Below are 17,927 nucleotides of genomic sequence, written 5' to 3'. Positions count from 1 at the left end.
ATGTTGCCCCAGTCATTCTTTCTTATATCTTGTTCTGTGCTTCCTTCCTTGCTCTTCTCATAATTTCCAAGTATTTAATTTACTTGAGTGTTTGCTTATTTCTTATTCGTTTCCTCCACTAGCCCTAAGTTCCTTAAAGTCAGAGAACACATTAGTTTTACTCGGTGTTGACCACAGAGCCTGGGACATAAAAAGCACTTAAAGCTGAATTAATCAATAAACCATCCATCCATCCATCCATCTAGTCACAGTTATGATAGAATCCTCCCATCATGTAGATGGGAAATAGTAATTTCTCAGGGTAACCAGAGTTCTAGGTAACTAGACATTAGCAACATCAGGACATTAGCAACAGAGTTAAACTGCATGGGTTCCAGTTCTGGTTCTACTGTTTACTGGTTGTGTGATCTCAGGCAAGTTAAGAAAAACCTCTCTGTGCATCAGTTTCCATATCTATCAACTGGCAAAATAGTAGTATCATTCTCTAAGGGAGGGTTGTAAGCAGTATAAACAGCACCAGGGGTATAGTGCTTATGTATGTGTTTACCCTATGCAGTCTAGCCATGAGTGTGAGGAATCCACTTCCTTCCTCCTGTACCAGATCCCAAAAGGGCAGAGAGAAGGGCAAGGGGTGCCATGGTGAGTGAGGCTACAGAAAATCCCTAATGCGTGCTGCCACATCTGTGCTGTATGTTGGCAACTGGGGGTGGCCCTAGGGTCTTCACTGAAGTGGCATTCTGGGGATACTGTTCTTGATGTATAGCCCCCCAGCCTGATCCTCTGGCCTTTTTCTGCTAGACAACCTTTAGTGGAATCTTACTGCTTGCAGTTGAGAAAGCTGACTGATACAGATATTAATACTGAATACCTATTTCTTTTTTTTCTTTTTGAGACAGTCTGGTTCTGTCGCCCAGGCTGGAGTGCAATGGCGCGATCTCAGCTCACTGCAACCTCCACCTCCCGAGTTCAAGTGATTCTCTCACCTCAGCCTCCCAAGTAGCTGGGATTGTAGCACCTGCCATCATGCCCGGCTAATTTTTGTATTTTTAGTAGAGACGGGGTTTCACCATCTTGGCCAGGCTTGACTCCAACTCCTGACCTCAGGTGATCCGCCTGCCTCGGCCTCCCAAAGTGCTGAGATTGCAAGTGTGAGCCACCACGCGTGGCCCTGAATACGTATTCCTATGCCTGATACCTTACATTCATATTTTATTTTTTTTGAGATGAAGCTCCGCCTCCCGGGTTCACGCCGTTCTCCTGCCTCAGCCTCCCAAGCAGCTGGGACTATAGGTGTGGCTAATTTTTTGTATTTTTAGTAGAGACAGGGTTTCACCGTGTTAGCCAGGATGGTCTGGATCTCCTGACCTCGTGATCCGCCCACCTTGGCCTCCCAAAGTGCTGGGATTACAGGCGTGAGCCACTGCGTCTGGCCTACATTCATTATTTCATTAACTCTTTACACAGACCTGAAAGGCAGACATTAACCCCATTTTACAGATAAAAGAACCAGCTCAGAGAGGTGGAGTAACTTGATCAAGGTCATGTAGCCAACGACTGGCAGAGCCAGGGTTCAGGCCCAGGGTGATTCCTAAATTGCTCTCTCAATGTGATTAAAGGCCCCAGCAGGATTTTCTCCTCCAGCACTTGCTGTCGGTGATGACAGAGCACAGCTCAGCTCAGCCGGAAGGGAGGAAATCGTGTGAATCTGGTCCCTAAGCAAGAAAGAGAAATGGGTCGGGGCAGCCTGGGAGAGTTCTAGAACCTGGAGGGGAACTGACTGTGCCTTGCCTAGGTAAGTGCTTCAACATGAGGAGTCCTGTCCCTACTGCCCCTAAGACCAGAGACATTTCCTCTCTGAGGTCTGAGCCCAGCTATCGCTGAATGGCCTGATTCTCATGAAAATGTGGAGACAGAAAACATCTGGGGCGGCTGTGGTTGCCAGGCAACAACCAGCCATTCACTCTCTTGCCAGAATCAAGAAGGCTGTCTGATGAGATAGCTGCATCTGAGGCCTGGAGACCTAGATTTTGGTTCTGATTTGCTGTGTGGTCTTGGCAAGTCCCTGCCTTTCTCTGAGCCTTCATTTCCCATCTTTTATGTAAAGAGCAGTCAGACTTACAAGTGGCAATATGAGCAGGCACCAGATGGTCAGAATTAGAGTGATAGTGTGGCACAGGCAGAGGACCAGGGCAGGTCATGGGTGAGGGAAGACTAAGTTCTCCCTTCCATCCTGCCCTAGGCTATCCTGACTCTAGTTACTAGCTAGGGGCAAGGGACATTTCCTTTCCCACCCTGAGCTAATTTGGGCCACCCAGACTCCATCCCAGGCTCACCCTTGCAGCTCAGAGTCTAGGAATTGTCTTCATACCCACAAATTAGCACAGCCACCACCTACTTGGCCAACTTTTCCCCATGGGGAATTTCCTCAGTTCCTGCTGAAGTGAAGCTATCCAGCTTTGGGTGTTTCCCTGGACACCCATCAGAGGACCTTCTGACAGTTTGCAGAGAATGCATTGATGGTAAACCCTGAGGGTGGTGTGTTTCGCAGCAATCAGTAGAGTTAACATTTTCTATTTCACATCCATTACAAAATATGACAGCAGCTGCCATTTGCTGGGCCTGGCACAGCCTCAAATGCTTTATGTCTGTAATCTCATTTAATCCTCATACAATCCAGGGGGATAGGAATGAAGGTCCTATTGTACAGATGAGGAAATGGAGCCTGAGAGAGGAGAAGTGATTTGCCCAAGGTCCCAGTAAATGGTGCAGGCAGGACTCCCACTCAGGGCCACAGCCTGGGGTTTAACCACTACAGGACACTGCTTCCTCACAGTCCCACCAGACAGCATCAGAGCAGGAAGGGCTCCACCTGCTCCCAACTTTACAGATGGACAAATCAACGCCCAGAGGGAAGAAGTGACTGGCCCAAGGTCATGTAACAAGTCAATGCTAGAGCAGATTCTAGGACTGCTCTGTTAAAAGGCTCACCACACCATTCCAGAAAACAAAAAGTGCCCCAGGCAGAAGCAGTGGCTATACCAGAAATCTCATTTTAAGAAATCCATAGCATTTCCTAGGAAGTCAAACAGTGCATGAGGTTCACAAGACAAGGATCTTGCAGAGGTTCTTGAGGTTAGGGCAGAGTCCCAGCATTCCTCTAGGCAGTAAGGGGCCTGTGGGTGTCACTCTTTTGGTCCTACAGATGAAGCTGCAACTCCGGCTACTGGCGGAGGTGATATGTATGTCCAGAATGTTCTCAACTGCCTTGCCTAGCTAATGCCTACCTGTCTTCAAGTGTTAGTTCGAAGTCACTTCCTCTGGGAAGGCCTCTCTGAACTCCTAAGCTTGCCCCACTGTAGATTCTCATGGCCCTAGCTCTTTTCCATAAGAGCACTGTCCTCAGTTTGCCCTGTGGACTCACATCAGAGGCACATTTAACTGACACCAGCTTTACAACTTATCCTCCAACCACTGACCTCCAAAGATGCCACCCCAGAATTTGGTATTATCCTCACAAAACCAAACTTACCTTTTAGCATGCGGTAAGCTGATAATGCTGAATATAGAAACAGATTGGAGTCACCCCTGCAGATACCAGGAGCACTCCTGAATTCTGTCCTCAATCTCAATGCATCCCTTGAGATGGGGTCATTTTTTTTCTTTTTTCTTTTTTTTGCTATTAATCCTGCCACAATATTTTTAATTACGTACAAAGATCTGACATGTCACCCAGGGACCCATTTCACCCACTGCTCTGTTTGGCCGCCAGTCTTTTGTCTCTCTCTTCAGCAATGGTGAGGCGGATACCCTTTCCTCGGGGAAGAGAAATCCATGGTTTGTTGCCCTTCCCAATAGCAAAAATGTTGGAAAGTCGAGTGGCAAAGCTGTTGCCATTGGCATCTTTCACGTGAACCACGTCAAAAGATCCAGGGTGCCTCTCTCTGTTGGTGATCACACCAATTCTTCCCAGGTTAGCACCTCCAGTCACCATACACAGGTTACCAGTGTCGAACTTGATGAAATCAGTAATCTTGCCAGTCTCCAAATCAATCTGAATGGTATCATTCACCTTGATGAGGGGATCAGTGTAGCGGATGGTGCGGGCATCATGAGTCACCAGATGAGGGATTCCTTTTGTGCCCACAAAGATCTTTCTCACTTTGCACAACTTGTACTTGGCCTCCTCAGGTGTAATACGATGTACAGCAAAGCGACCCTTGGTGTCACAGATCAGACGGAAATTCTCTCCTGTCTTGTCAATGCTGATGACATTCATGAATCCAGCAGGGTAGGTTATATCAGTTCAGACCTTGCCATCGATCTTAATGAACCGCTGCATGCAAATCTTCTTTACTTCATCTCCTGTCAGGGCATACTTAAGTCTGTTCCTTAGGAAAATGATGAGGGGGAGACACTCTCTCAACTTGTGGGGACCGGTGGATGGACGAGGAGCAAACACACTGGTCAATTTATCCAGCATCCAATGCTTTGGAGCTGCTACCCGCTTCAGATGCTTCTTGGGACCACAAGCCATGGCTGCGTTAGGCAAGGAAAGAGCGAGATGGGGTCATTTTCTTAAAGGCAGAGAGGCTTCAATGTCCAGGTATCTCAAGACAGCCTTTCCTTTAGTTACTTATTTTAGCATACAAAAGAATTTGAAGATGGAAGAGGGGACCACCAGCCAAGGAATGCAGCCCAAGAAGCTGGAAAAGTTATGAAAACCAATTCTCATTGAGCATACAAAAGAACTGAGCATACAAAAAAATTATTGTGCAGCACAGGTAATTTAAGGGCTTTATTTTATTTTTTGAGATGGAGTCTCACTTTGTTGCCCAGGCTGGAGTGCAATGGCACGATCTTGGCTCACTGCAACCTCTGCTTCCCAGGTTCAAGCAATTCTCCTGCCTCAGCCTCCCGAGTAGCTGGGATTACAGGCGCCCATCACCATGCCCAGCTAATTTTTGTATTTTTAATAGAGACGGGGTTTCACCGTGTTGACCAGGCTGGTCTCAAACTCCTGACTTCAGGTGATCTGCCCACCTCGACCTCCCAAAATGCTGGGATTAGAGGTGTGAGCCACTGTGCCCAGCCCTAAGGGCTTTAAATGTAGTTTTGGGTATGTCCTTTCCACTTGACTGCTGACTTTAAAACTGAACCCCATTCAGAGACACCCTCATGATTATAAATATGAAAGAGTATTGAATTTCTACATACACATCTCTCCACAGACCCAAAGTCCCATGATAACTTGTTTGGCTCATCTCACGGTAGCCACACCTAGCACCATGCTGGGCACAAAGCAGGTACTCAGTAAATGTTTATTGAAGGAACAAATCAAACATGCTTACTTGTGAAAATAAGACCAAAAGTGGTTTATGTGGGTCTAGGTGGCTACAGGTGCTCTCACTCTTCAAGACAAGAAGGCACATATGCACCACTGTGCACCTGCTCCCCCAAGTACACCAGGCCAGAGGCAGAGTGAAGGTGAATGTGGATTTATGTTTATTCACTCCCTACTATGTGAAAACCGGAGCCAGTTTTCTATAATATTTTTGGCAATTACATCTATATCAGTTTCACAAATTACCACAAATTTGTGGCTTAAAACAAGACGATTTTTATTGTCTTACAGTTCTGGAAGTCAGAAGTCCAAAATGGGTCTTATGCAGGCTAAAATCAAGGTGTGAGCAGGGCTGCATTCCTTCTGGAGGCTCTAGGGGAGAATTGGTTTTCATAACTTTTCCAGCTTCTTGGGCTGCATTCCTTGGCTGGTGGTCCCCTCTTTGATCTTCAAAGCCTGCAACACAGCATCTTTAAATCTCTCTTTGTTCTGTCTTCATACATTATCTTCACTCTTATAAGGACCCTTGTGATTACATCAGGCCCAGTAGGATGATAGTCCAGGATGATCTCTCCATTTTAAGATCCTTAATGTAATCATATCTGCAAAATCTCTTTACCGTCTGAGGTAACCTTCACAGGTTCTGGGGACCTGATATCTTTAGGTGGTCATTATTCAGCCTACTGCAGGATATCATATTTTGCTTTGTTGAGCAAGATGCTTAATACATGTTTGGTGAATTGCATCGTAACAGAAAGAAAAACTACTGCCCCAGCAGAGAGCCCACAACCGGAGTACCCTGGAGCTGTAAGAGCTAATAAATCATGGGCATAGCATAACCCAAAGCTCCTTCCAACATAGGGGGGTAGGAGCTGAATCACTAAGTCCCCCAACACTCAGGGAATTGCTGTTTCTCTTTCCTCACGATACTGATCACTCCTGCTCCAACCTCTTCCAGGGATGAAAATTTTTGTTCTTATTTTATATCTTGAAGAAATAACTTGCATGTGTTACTGTTACTAAACAATTCAAATCTTTTTTTTTTTTTTCTGGAGACAGAGTCTCACTCTGTCGCCCAGGATGGAGTGCAGTGGCACGATCTCAGCTCACTGCAACCTCCACCTCCTGGGTTTGAGTGATTCTCCTGCTTCAGCCTCCCAAGTAGCTGGGACTACAGGTAGGTACACACCACCACGCCTGGCTAATTTTTGTATTTTCAGTAGAGACAGGGTTTCGCCATATTGGACAGGCTGGTCTTGAACTCTTGACCTCAGGTGATCCGCCCACCTTGGCCTCCCAAAGTGCTGGGATTACAGGCATGAGCCACTGTGCCTGGCCTAGAATCTTTATTTCTGTTTATTAATTGAGAAAAGGAACTAACCATTTTAGTTAAACATGAACTTCAGAGTCAGAAAGATCTTGGTTCAACTTCTTCCCTGAGAAAACACCAAGTTGCAGATGACTGGTGCAGAGAGAGGACTCAGAGGCCCTCAGGGCCCTGGAATCGAGGTCATAGTGGTTTCCACGGAGGCTTTGGTAGTGGCATTGGGGCCTGGATAGTGGTTGGTGTCAGGGCCTGGGCCATGGAGCTTGCAGAGGCAAGGATGAAGACGAGGAAGGGATGCCTGTCACCAAGTTGGGCTACCTGGTCAAGGACATGAAGATCAAGTCCCTGGAGGAAATCTAGCTCTTCTCCCTGCCCATCGAGGAGTCTGAGATCATTGACTTTTTCCTGGGGGCATCTCTCAAGGATGAGGTTTTGAAGACCACGCCTGTGCAAGAGCAGACCTGCGCTGAGCAGCATACCAGGTTCAAGGTGTGTGTTGCCATTGGGGACTACAGTGGCCATGTTGGTCTGGGTGTTAAGGGCTCCGAGGAGGTAGCCACGGCCATCTGAGGGGCCATCACCCTGGTCAGGCTCTCCATTGTCCCTGTGAAGAGAAGCCACTGGGGGAATAAGATCAGTTAGCCCCCACACCATCCTTTGCAAGGTGACAGGCTGCTGTGGCTCTGTGCTGGTGTGCCTTATCCCTGCCCCACTGAGGCAGTGGCATCACCTTGGCCCCTGTGCCCAAGATGCTGCTGATGGCTAGTACAGACCAGTGCTACACCTCAGCCAGGTGTATTGCATCATAACAGAAAGAAAAAGTACTACCCTAGCAGAGAGCCCACAACCTGAATACCCTGCAGCAGTGAGAGCTGAGAAATCAGCTGTACACGGTGGCTCACGCCTGTAATCCCAGCACTTTGGGAGGCCGAGGTGGATGGATCACAAGGTCGGGAGTTCGAGACCAGCCTGGCCAACATAGTCAAACCCCGTCTCTACTAAAAATACAACAAATTAGCTGGGTGTGGTGGCGCGCGCCTGTAGTCCCAGTTACCCAGGAGGCTGAGGCAGGAGAATCACTTGAACCCAGGAGGTGGAGGTTGCAGTGAGCCGAGATGGCGCCACCACACTCCAGCCTGGGCAACAGGGACTCCATCTCAAAAAAAAAAAAAAAAAGCTGATAAATCATGGGCATAGCATAACCCAAAGCGGCACTGCCACCCGGGCAACTTTGCCAAGGCCACCTTTGGTGCCATCTCCAAGAATTATAGCTATCTGACCCCCAACCTCTGGAGAGAGACCATATTCATCAAGTTTCCCTATCAGAAGTTCACTGACCATCTCATCAAGACCGAGACCAGAGTCTCTGTGCGGAGGACCCAGGCTCCAGCTATGTATACAATATAGAGTTTTGTTTTGTTTTTGTTTTTTGAGACAGGGTTGCCCGGGCTGGAGTGCAGTGGCATGGCCACGGCTCACTGCAGCCTTAACCTCCAGGGCTCAAGCAATCCTCCTGCCTCAGCCACTCCCTAACCCCAGTAGCTGGGACTACAGGCATGCACCACCGCCCCCAGCTAATTTTTTTGTGTGTGTTTTTTGTAGAGACAGGGATTTGCCATGTTGCCCAGGCTGGTCTGGGACTCGGGCTCAAGTGATCCGTATGCCTCGGCCTCCCAAAGTGCTAAGATTACGGGTGTGAGCCACTGCCCTGGTCAATGGAGTTTTTACACAAGAAAAAATAAAATGAATTAAGCCTGTTAAAAAAAAAAAAAGATCTGGATTCAAAGATCTTGGTTCTGCCACTTACTAGTTATAAATAGTAATTTTAACTCTGAGAAGCCTCAGATGATGTTTTCGTTTGGTTTTGTTTTTTTAACCTGGAAAATGGGGATAACAGAACCTCCATTATAAGGTGGCTGTGACAAATAAATAAGATCATGTATATCAAAGTGTGGTCTCCAGACCAGCTGCATTAACATCACCTGTGGAGTAGCCCCACTTCTGACATACTGAATCAGAAACCCTGGGCATGGGGCCCAGCAATCTGTGTTATAACACACCCTCCAGGAATTCTGGTGTAGTTCAAGTTTGAAAACCACTGATATATATGTAATATGCCTAGTACCCAATTGGCACTCAACAAATTATTCTCACTGTCATCACTATTGCTTACTATTGACAGTTCTAGCATATTCCCTCTGAGATGTTGAGTTAGGTATGTATCTTTTCCCCCTCATGTCCTACAAACACTGTATGTCTTAATATCTGGGTTGTCTGCTAATGCAATCTATTACCCACACAGCTGCCCTTTAATATAAGGTAGTCTTCCGGTCTTTCCTTGCATACTTGCGTAATAGGTAGCTCACTATTTGTCTGGGCAGGGTAAACCCCCTGGTCAAGCCTGTTCATACAGGCATGCCAACTGCGTATGCACTGTAAAGACCTTCCCCTAAAGGCCTCTTCTCCAAGGTCCCTCAGCTGTGCTTAGGTCTCTCTTCAGCTTCAGGGTAGCTCTCCTGTATGTCTGAGCCTCAAATGAAGCTTGATCAGCCCTGAGGAGCAGGGGAGGCTTCCTTCTCAAATCTGGGACCATGTTTCTACTTGCTTGCCTGGTGTTTTGGCAGCCACTTCACCCCGCTGACTCACTCTGGTCTGAGGTCACGCAAAACCCCCAAGCCTTTTTCTCAGGAACTGCAGGAACTTGCATCAGCTAGGTCACTCCAGTCCTTGATGTGTGCAATTCATTTCTTAAAAATAACATTACTTTCAAATTATGAAAGACATGCTTGATATAGTAAGTTAGGAAAGTGCAAAGGGAAAAAACCTCACTGGTAATGGTCATCCTAAAATTGACATCTGATTTTCAAAAAAAGGATCCTATATTCTTGTATTCAAGAAAAAAAAAAAAAACCCACTTAAGCAATTTCCATTTCTGGGGTAAAGAAAAGAATCAGAGAAAATGAAACTAATGTACCGTAGGAATAATTGTGAATTCCAGCATATATGGACATCTCTTGTCTCATAATTTGAATGTACATCAATGCATAACAATGTAAACTCATCCCCCCAGAGACTACCATTGCTACTCTTTTGGATATAGCCTCCAGTTCTTTGCAGTTACCATCCTGTATTTTTTAACTTAACTCTAGGTCTAAATTTAGCACTGAATTTGGAGATAGACAAACCTGGTTCAAATTCTGGCTTTTGTACTTATGAGTTATACCACTTTGGAAATTCATTTAACCTCCTGAAGCCTCAATTTCCTCGTCTGTAAAAGGGGGCTGATAATATCTGCTTCCCAGGTTTGTTGTAAAGATGGAAATTAATGAGGGCCAGGTGAGGTGGCTCACGCCTGTAATCCCAGCACTTTGGGAGGCTGAGGTGAGCAGATCAGCTGAGCTCAGGAGTTCGAGACCAGCCTGGCCAACATGGTGAAACCCCATCTCTACTAAAAATACAAAAATTAGCTGGGCGTGGTGGCGCATGCCTGTAATCCCAGCTACTCGGGAGGCTGAGGCAGGAGAATCACTTGAACCTGGGAGGTGGAGGATGCATTGAGTGGAGGTCGTGCCACTGCACTCCAGCCTGGGTGACAGAGTGAGAGTTCATCTCAAAAAAAAAAAAAAAAAAAAAAAGGCCGGGCGTGGTGGCTCACGTCTGTAATCCCAGCACTCTGGGAGGCCGAGGTGGGCAGATCACGAGGTCAGGAGATCGAGACCATCCTGGCTAACACAGTGAAACCCCATCTCTACTAAAAATACAAAAAAATTAGCCGGGCGTGGTGGTGGCTGCCTATAGTCCCAGCTACTCGGGAGGCTGAGGCAGGAGAACAGCGTGAACCTGGGAGGCGGAGCTTGCAATGAGTGGAGATTGTGCCACTGCACTCCAGCCTGGACAACAGAGCGAGACTGTCTCAAAAAAAAAAAAAAAAAAAAAAAAAAGAAATTAATGAGAATAAAGCTTCTGGCACACAGTAAATGCCTTCAGAGTTTGTACTGGGCTTGCTACTATTAACTCTTCATCTGGCCAACTACTGCTCCCTTCTTCCTCCAAGGCAGATGCTGTCCCCCTTTGTATCTTTCCCCGCCTTGCTGCTCTCACACATCACACTCCCTCTCTGTCTTGCTGCTGTCCCATGTCTATCTTTGTGTTATAGCATCAGACACGACACAGTGCCCCTCTACCCTATGAGCTCCTCCAGTGCAGGACCATGTCCACCTTATTCTTTTCTATGTCCCCAGGGTCCAGCAGAAGGCATGACCCAGTGTGGCTGTCAGGTTAGAAGGGGCTGGATAAGAATTTGTGATGGAGGCCGGGTGTTGTGGCTCATGCCTGTAATCCCAGCACTTTAGGAGGCTGAAGTGGGTGGATCACCTGAGGTCAGGTATTTGAGACCAGCCTGGCCAACATAGTGAAACCCTGTCTCTACTAAAAATACAAAAAAAAAAAGAAAAAAAAAAAAAGAAAAAAAATTAATTAGCTGGGCGTTGTGGTGCGTGTCTGTAATCCCAGCTACTTGGGAGGCTTAGGCAGGAGAATTGCTTGAACCCAGGAGGTGGAGGCTGCAGTGAGCCGAGATCATGCCACTGCACGCTAGCCTGGGCAACAGAGTGAGACTGCATCTCAAACAAACAAACAAACAAAAATAATGTGTTGATGGAATGAATAAACTTAGAAGAGATTGAATGCATGAATGGACGAGTGCATGAATGAGTCAGTAATAGCAGGTATCTACCAGCGGAATCCTCTTTCTCCTAGGGATAGAATCCTCCACCTCCCAGACTCCATCTCAAAAAACAAACAAAAAGAATGTGTTGATGGAATGAATAAACTTAGAAGAGACTGAATGCATGAATGAGTCAGTAATAGCAGGTGTCATCCACCAGCAGAATCCTCTTTCTCTTAGGGAGAGAATCCTCCACCTCCCAAGGTGGGCCCTGCCACGTGTGGGAGCAGGGCTCCTGCCTGGCACAGGCTGGGATGAGAGGCTCTGCCCCTCATAGAGAGAGCGTCGCTAGGGTCAGGGGTGAAGGGAGGGGGACGGGGTGAAGGGAGGGGGACAGGGTGGGGCTGGAGTGGTGGCAGACTTGTAGCCCAGGTAGGGGGGTGCCCTTGCCTAACTTGGTGGGGCTAGAACCCGAGTACTGATGCAACCAAGCTGGTTTCCTACTGCAGCTGTACTCTGGCTCCCACAGTTTGTTACCCCATCACTGATGACTGAGGCGTGACCTACAGGAGGGCCTGACCTACATAGCAGAGAAACAGAGGCCTTAGAGATAAGGGGCGGCAGCCTGGCTGGCTGGCCGATGAATCCAGGTCCAAGCTTAGTGGGTACTTCCTGCCGCCGGGTCCAGCGCCAGCCAGTTCACCTGCTGTGCAACCCTAGCTAAGACATGTCTCCTCCCCCCTGCCTCAGTTTCCCCATCCTGGGGGACTCTTCCTGCTTTGGCATCATTAGAAGTCTTACCTCTCTCCCAGGCAATCTTCAAAAAATTTTCTGATAGCAGAACAAAAACCAAAACCTGATACTCGATACCTCTTTTGAGTCCACTAAGCAGCCCCTTAAGAGAAGCAGAGAGCTCAGAGTCAGGCTGAAAAGCTGTGTTACCCTAAGTTACTTCCCTCTCTTCAGTTTCCTTTCCTGTAAAATAGCCATTGATAATGACTATTTCCATCCCCACAGGATAGCTGTGAGGATTAAGTGAGCTGTTGGATGTAAACTGCTTTGCAGGGATTGGGAGCATTACTCTTACTCTCAGAGAAGTAGTAGCTTCAGGCCCAACCTTTCCTGAGGCCAGCCCCCGACACGCCCTCAGCTTGTGGCAGCAGCAGAGATGGGAGGGCCTCCAGGGACATTCCTGAGCCTGGTGTGGCCACAGTTGAAGCAGCAAGTCTGCATATACTCTGTGGTGAGAGCCTGGCTGGTCTCAGGGCTTGCAGGGAAGGGAGTTTTTAGAGAAGGAAATGATTGTGGTGAGACAGAATGATGGAGCAACTTCTTGGGGATCTGGGTGGAAAGCCCCCACTCCTGGTATGTTCTCATGGTGGGATATGGAGCAGATAATGCAGCCCTGCACCAACCTCATTCACCATCAGAAAGTACCTGGTGTTCACCGACTGCTGGGCTAGAGCAGAAACAGGTTTTAACATGAAACCTCAGACCACTTGCCATTTCTGGGCCTCAGAACCTCCCTCCCCCCAAGCAATTACTAGGGTCATCTGGAGGCTGGTCCTGCCAGCCAAGCCTCTATTCCGCCACTCCAAGGGATGGGCCAGGAAAATAGCCTTTGGAGTTAGCTCCTGATTTGCTGGTGACATGGGATGTCCTTTTCCCTCTTTAGACCTCGGTACTCAGTGAGAGTGAAGTTGTATCTGGTTTGGCCGTGGCATGACCTTGAAACCCAAGATACTGTGGCCATGCCAAGTATTTTGTAAAGTCTGGGCTGTTGGACAGTAGAAAGGCCAAGTGCTGTGGAGGAATGAAGAAAACGCCCAGGACAGTTGAGGGCTTCATCACTTTTCACCGAGCAGCTTGAAGGAGACCCAGCCTTCTGTGTTTCTACTTCCTCATCAGCGGAATGGGGACATTTCTTTTTCTGTGGTTGTTGTTTGTTTGAGACAAGGTCTCGCTCTGTCATCCAGGCTGGAGTACAGTGGCATGATCATGGCTCACTACAGCCTCCATATCCCGGGCTCAAGCGATCCTCCAACCTGTGCCTCCCGAGTAGCTGGGACCACACACATGCGCCACCACGTCCGGCTAATTTTCGTTTTTGTAGAGATGGAGTTTCGCCCTATTGCCCAGACTGGTCTTGAACTCCTGGACTCAAGCGATCTGCCCACTTCAACCTCCCAAAGTGCTGGGATTACAGGCATGAGCCACTGTGCCTGGCTGGGACATCCCTCTTTAGGCCTCTCCTTCCTTCTCTGTAAAACAGGAGGCAGGTGAGCTTCCAGGGTCCTGGGCCCTGTGATTCTGCTTCTCAGCTGTGACCTTGGGTAAGTCACTTCATCTTCACCTCTCTGCATCTTGGTTTCTCCATCTGTCCAATGGGTATTTTCCCCCTCCCCACTCTCAGAGTTGCTGAGCTCAAATGGGGTGATGAGCACTAAGGTGTTTTGAACAGGAAAAGTGAAAAGGGCTTCTGCAGGGCAGCTCCTTTGAAGCCCCAACCTCCTTGCCCTCACCTGTCCTCCCAAGAAGGTGTAAAGCCTTTTGTGGAGTTCCACCTAAAACAGAGGCCCCTGGTTAGCTCCTTCCTCAAGCCCTGCTGGGTTATCTGACAGGCCCATAGCCTAACCTGGCTGGTGACTGGCCTGCTTCTCTCTAGCTGGCACAGCCCTGGAGTCCAGGCTATGAGAGAAGAGGCCTGGGTCTCTGCCCAGTGGCTTCTGCAGCAAAGGGTTTTCTAGTCAGATAGAATGGGGTTTGAGCCCCAGCTCTGCCACATTTTAGCTGTGAGCTGTGATGGTTAGTTTTAGCCATTTCACAATTTGATGGTGTCAGTCCGACTGCACCATGGGATACCCAGATAACTTTGGACTTGGACTGGAACTAAACCACTCTCCTGGGTCTCCAGCTTGCCGACTCACTCTGCAGATCTTGGGACTTGCTGGCCTAGCGTGATATATATAGATCCTATTGGCTCTGTTTCACTGACTGGTACAGAGGCCTTGGGCAATTTGCTGCTCCTTCTGACTCTCTGTTTTGAAATCCGTAAAAAATGGAAATGATAATTCCTAGCACAAGGACCACTTCCCTGCTTTAGAATTCCCATTATTGGCTGGGTGCCGTGGCTCACGCCTGTAATCCCAGCCCTTTGGGAGGCTGAGGTGGGTGGATCACGAGGTCAAGGAGTTCAAGACCAGCCTGACCAACATGGTGAAACCCCGTCTCTACTAAAAATACAAAAATTAGCTGGGTGTGGTGGCACCTGCATGTAATCCCAGCTACTCAGGAGGCTGAGGCAGGAGAATTGCTTGAACCTGGGAGGCAGAGGTTGTAGTGAGCCGAGATCGGGCCACTGCACTTCAGTCTGGGCAACAGAGCAAGACATTGTCTTTAAAAAAAAAAAAAAAAAAAGAATTCCCATTATTTACTGAAATGAACTCTAAATCTTCTTTGCAAGTATTTCTTTCTTTTCTTTTCTTTTTTTTTTTTTTTGAGACAGAGTCTCGCTCTGTCTCCCAGGCTGGAGTGCAGTGGTGCAATCTCGGCTCACTGCAAGCTCCACCTGCTGGGTTCAGGCCATTCTCCCGCCTCAGCCTCCCGAGTAGCTGGGACAACAGGCGCCCGCCACCATGCCCGGCTAATTTTTTGTATTTTTAGTAGAGACGGGGTTTCACCATTCACAGGATGGTCTCGATCTCCTGACCTCGTGATACACCCGCCTTGGCCTCCCAAAGTGCTGGGATTACAGGCGTGAGCCACTGTGCCTGGCCTTTTGCAAGTATTTCAAGGACATGCTCTGCTCTGCCCTGGCCCACCTTGCCAAAACTCATTTCGTCCATCACTGACTGGACACTCTCACTGGACACCATTCCCTTTCCAGCCTCCATGCCTTTGTACAAGCTGTTCCCTCCCTTGAAATATGCATATTCTCTTTTGTCTACCTGGTAAACTTTCACATGTCCTCAGGACCCATTTCCAATGTGTGCTCTTCTCAAGGCTTTCCCTGACTCCCCTAGGAGTTGTCTGTGCCCTCACAATGCCTGGCACATCCTTTGGCTACTGCATTATCCATGTCACATTGGGGCTTGGGGTCTGTATGTCTCCTCCCTCCAAACTGTGACCCTTTGGAAGGCCTGGCTCCAAATCACTCATCTCTATATAAAACAACAGAGTGGTAGTTTCCCCTTCCTCTTGTTCTTTCAACATTTTTCAGTTTCTGGAGCACTTTTAAGATCCTTGATCTCACTTAAACTCATCGCAACTCAGGGAAGGAGACAGAGCCAAGATTAAAGCCCCCAGTTCGTCCCATCTTCCTGGCCAGGGCTTTTTCAGAAAGGAGATGTCCAGTGGGGAGTGGGGTTGGTTCTTTGGTATCTAAGGTTTCCAGCTCAGCAGGAGTTAGGGAGGTTGGGGCCTGCAGGTTGGCAGAGGGTGCAAGGGCAGATGGAGGCCACAGGAAAGGGTCAGGTCTAGGGTAGGCAGGAAAGGGCTGGATCTGATTTCAGATGTATACCTCTCTGTGGGGCCTTAGGCAGCACTCATTTCTTCTTTTCCTTTTCTTCTCTCTTCCTCCTCTTTCTTCTTCCCTTCCTCCCTCCCTCCCTTCCTCCTTTCTTCTTCCTTCTACTCTTCATTTCTTCCTCCTCCTACTTTTTTTTTTTTTGAGAGAGGGTCTTGCTCTGTCACCCAGGCTGGAGTGCAGTGGTACGATCTTGGCTCACTGCAACCTCTGCCTCCCAGGTTCAAGTGATTCTCCTGCCTCAGCCTCTCAAGTAGCTGGGATTACAGGCATGCACCCCTACACTTGGCTAATTTTTGTTATTTTTAGTAGAGATGGCATGTCACCATGTTGGCCAGGCTGGTCTCGAACTCCTGACCTCAAGTGATCCACCCACCTTGGCCTCCTAAAGTGCTGGGATTACAGGTGTGCGCTACCGCACCCGGCCTTCTTCTATTTTTTTGAGACGGGGTCTTGCTCTGTCACCCAGGCTGGAGTGCAGTGGCACAGTCTCGGCTCATTGCAACCTTGACCTCCAGGGCTCAAGCAATCCTCCCACCTCAGCCTCTCAAGTAGCTAGGATTACAGGCATATGCCACCACACCTGGCTACTTTTTTGTAGAGATAAGGTCCCACTATGCTGCCCAGGCTGGTCTTGATCTCTTGGGCTCAAGCAATCCTCCCACCTTGGCCTCTCAAAGTGCTGAGATTACAAGCGTGAGCCACCGTGCCCAGCCTGCAATTTTCATTTCTCAATCTTCCATCTCTTGAATCGTTTTTAGCTCCATAAAAGGTAGCTCTGAGGGTCAAAGTGGAATGTATAAGATAATCAAAGTGTGGGTGCTCTGGGAACGAAAGTGACTGAAGAAACTATAGACATGGCAAATACATGCCCCTAAATGTATTCAAACACTTCAACTGCTCCCAGCTTGCTGACAAGTGATCTGTTATTGTTAGAACCCCCTCCCCCAGGTCCTCTAAAAACTCATCACCAGAACCCAAGTCTTTTCCTTAAGGGCCTAGAGGCCCTCCCAGTACCACAAAAGCTCTTGAATGGGATCAAGACCTTCTTAGGGCCCAAAGATAACCCCTCCCACTTCAGGGCTTGAGGGTGCAGTGTTCAAGGGCTTGGAGCTTCCTATAGCTAACAAGTCTCTGATGGTGGCACCCACATCCCTTAGAGAGATTACAGGGGCCTGCACTGCTTGCCCAGCATGGGGCTCATGCTCCATTTCATCCAAAAGCAGTTGTTTGCAATCTCAAGGGCAGAAATACCATAATTTGCTCTGAATGTCTGCTCTGAGCTCTGGGGACCCTGGGCACCCTCAGGCTCAGAACAGGGTTGCTCCCAAGTCAAACTATCTCTCAGGCCACTATGGTATTCCTCCAGGAAGTTGTTTCCCAGGAAAGTCCCTGGGAAACAACTGGGAACGTGTGTCCGTCATTCAGGGGTAGCCTGGCTCAGGGCAAAGCTGGGAAAGACAGCAACAGTTTTCCTCTATGATCTCACCAGGTTATCCTGAAGCCCAGAGATGTGTGTTCTCATCCTAATTCTGACCTTGTTGTGACCACGGATGAATCACTTAGACTTCCCAGGTCTGTATGCCTCTGAATAGGGAGAGTGGGCCCTATCTCACAGATGATCCAGCAATATTAAAGATATGAAAATTCTTTGCTGTTGACATCTGAATAATGGGAGAAAAATACCAGTGGGAGGGAACTGCAAATTAGTGGGCCTTGAGTCAGACAGATCAGAGTTTTGGCTCCAGACCTCCCTTACTGGCCAGATGACCTGAAACAAGTCATCTCGTACTTGGTAACACTCTTCCTGTGCTGCTTCAGGAAGCCGGTTCTCTAGAACCTCATGTTCAAACTGCAACTCAGGGATACCTTCCCTGTCTGTGTGGGGAGGTCAGCTTATTGGTATGATCACACCTTTAGCATCTGTCTTCCCAGCCAGACTGAGGGCTCCCAGCAAGAATTTTGTCTGGCCTGTTCTCCAGAGGCCAGCATGGGGCCTGGCCCATAGGTGCTCCGTTTCTGTACCACCTACAAGTTCTTTCAGTCTCGGCTGCCTTGCTAGGCTGCT

At 48.3% G+C, this 17,927-nt stretch overlaps 1 protein-coding gene and 1 long non-coding RNA gene across 2 annotated transcripts; one reads left to right on the top strand and one right to left on the bottom strand.

Annotated features, from left to right (window-relative positions):
- Positions 1–3,683: 3,683 nt before the first annotated feature.
- LOC100458356 (small ribosomal subunit protein eS4, X isoform-like) lies at positions 3,684–4,574 on the bottom strand. The gene is given in 1 exon segment (XM_009252922.3): positions 3,684–4,574. A coding segment is annotated over 1 exon segment (792 nt). The 5' UTR covers positions 4,535–4,574; the 3' UTR covers positions 3,684–3,742.
- Positions 4,575–6,622: 2,048 nt separating this feature from the next.
- Positions 6,623–17,509, top strand: LOC112133838 (uncharacterized). The gene is made up of 2 exons (XR_008516132.1): positions 6,623–7,157; positions 17,352–17,509. It is a non-coding gene; the product is annotated as an uncharacterized LOC112133838 (long non-coding RNA).
- The last annotated feature ends 418 nt before the right edge of the window (positions 17,510–17,927 follow it).

Source organism: Pongo abelii, chromosome 1 (assembly GCF_028885655.2).
Source record: "Pongo abelii isolate AG06213 chromosome 1, NHGRI_mPonAbe1-v2.0_pri, whole genome shotgun sequence".
NCBI lineage: Eukaryota > Metazoa > Chordata > Mammalia > Primates > Hominidae > Pongo > Pongo abelii.
Note: the sequence above shows the minus strand (reverse complement) of the source record. Positions and strands in the feature narration are given on the sequence as shown.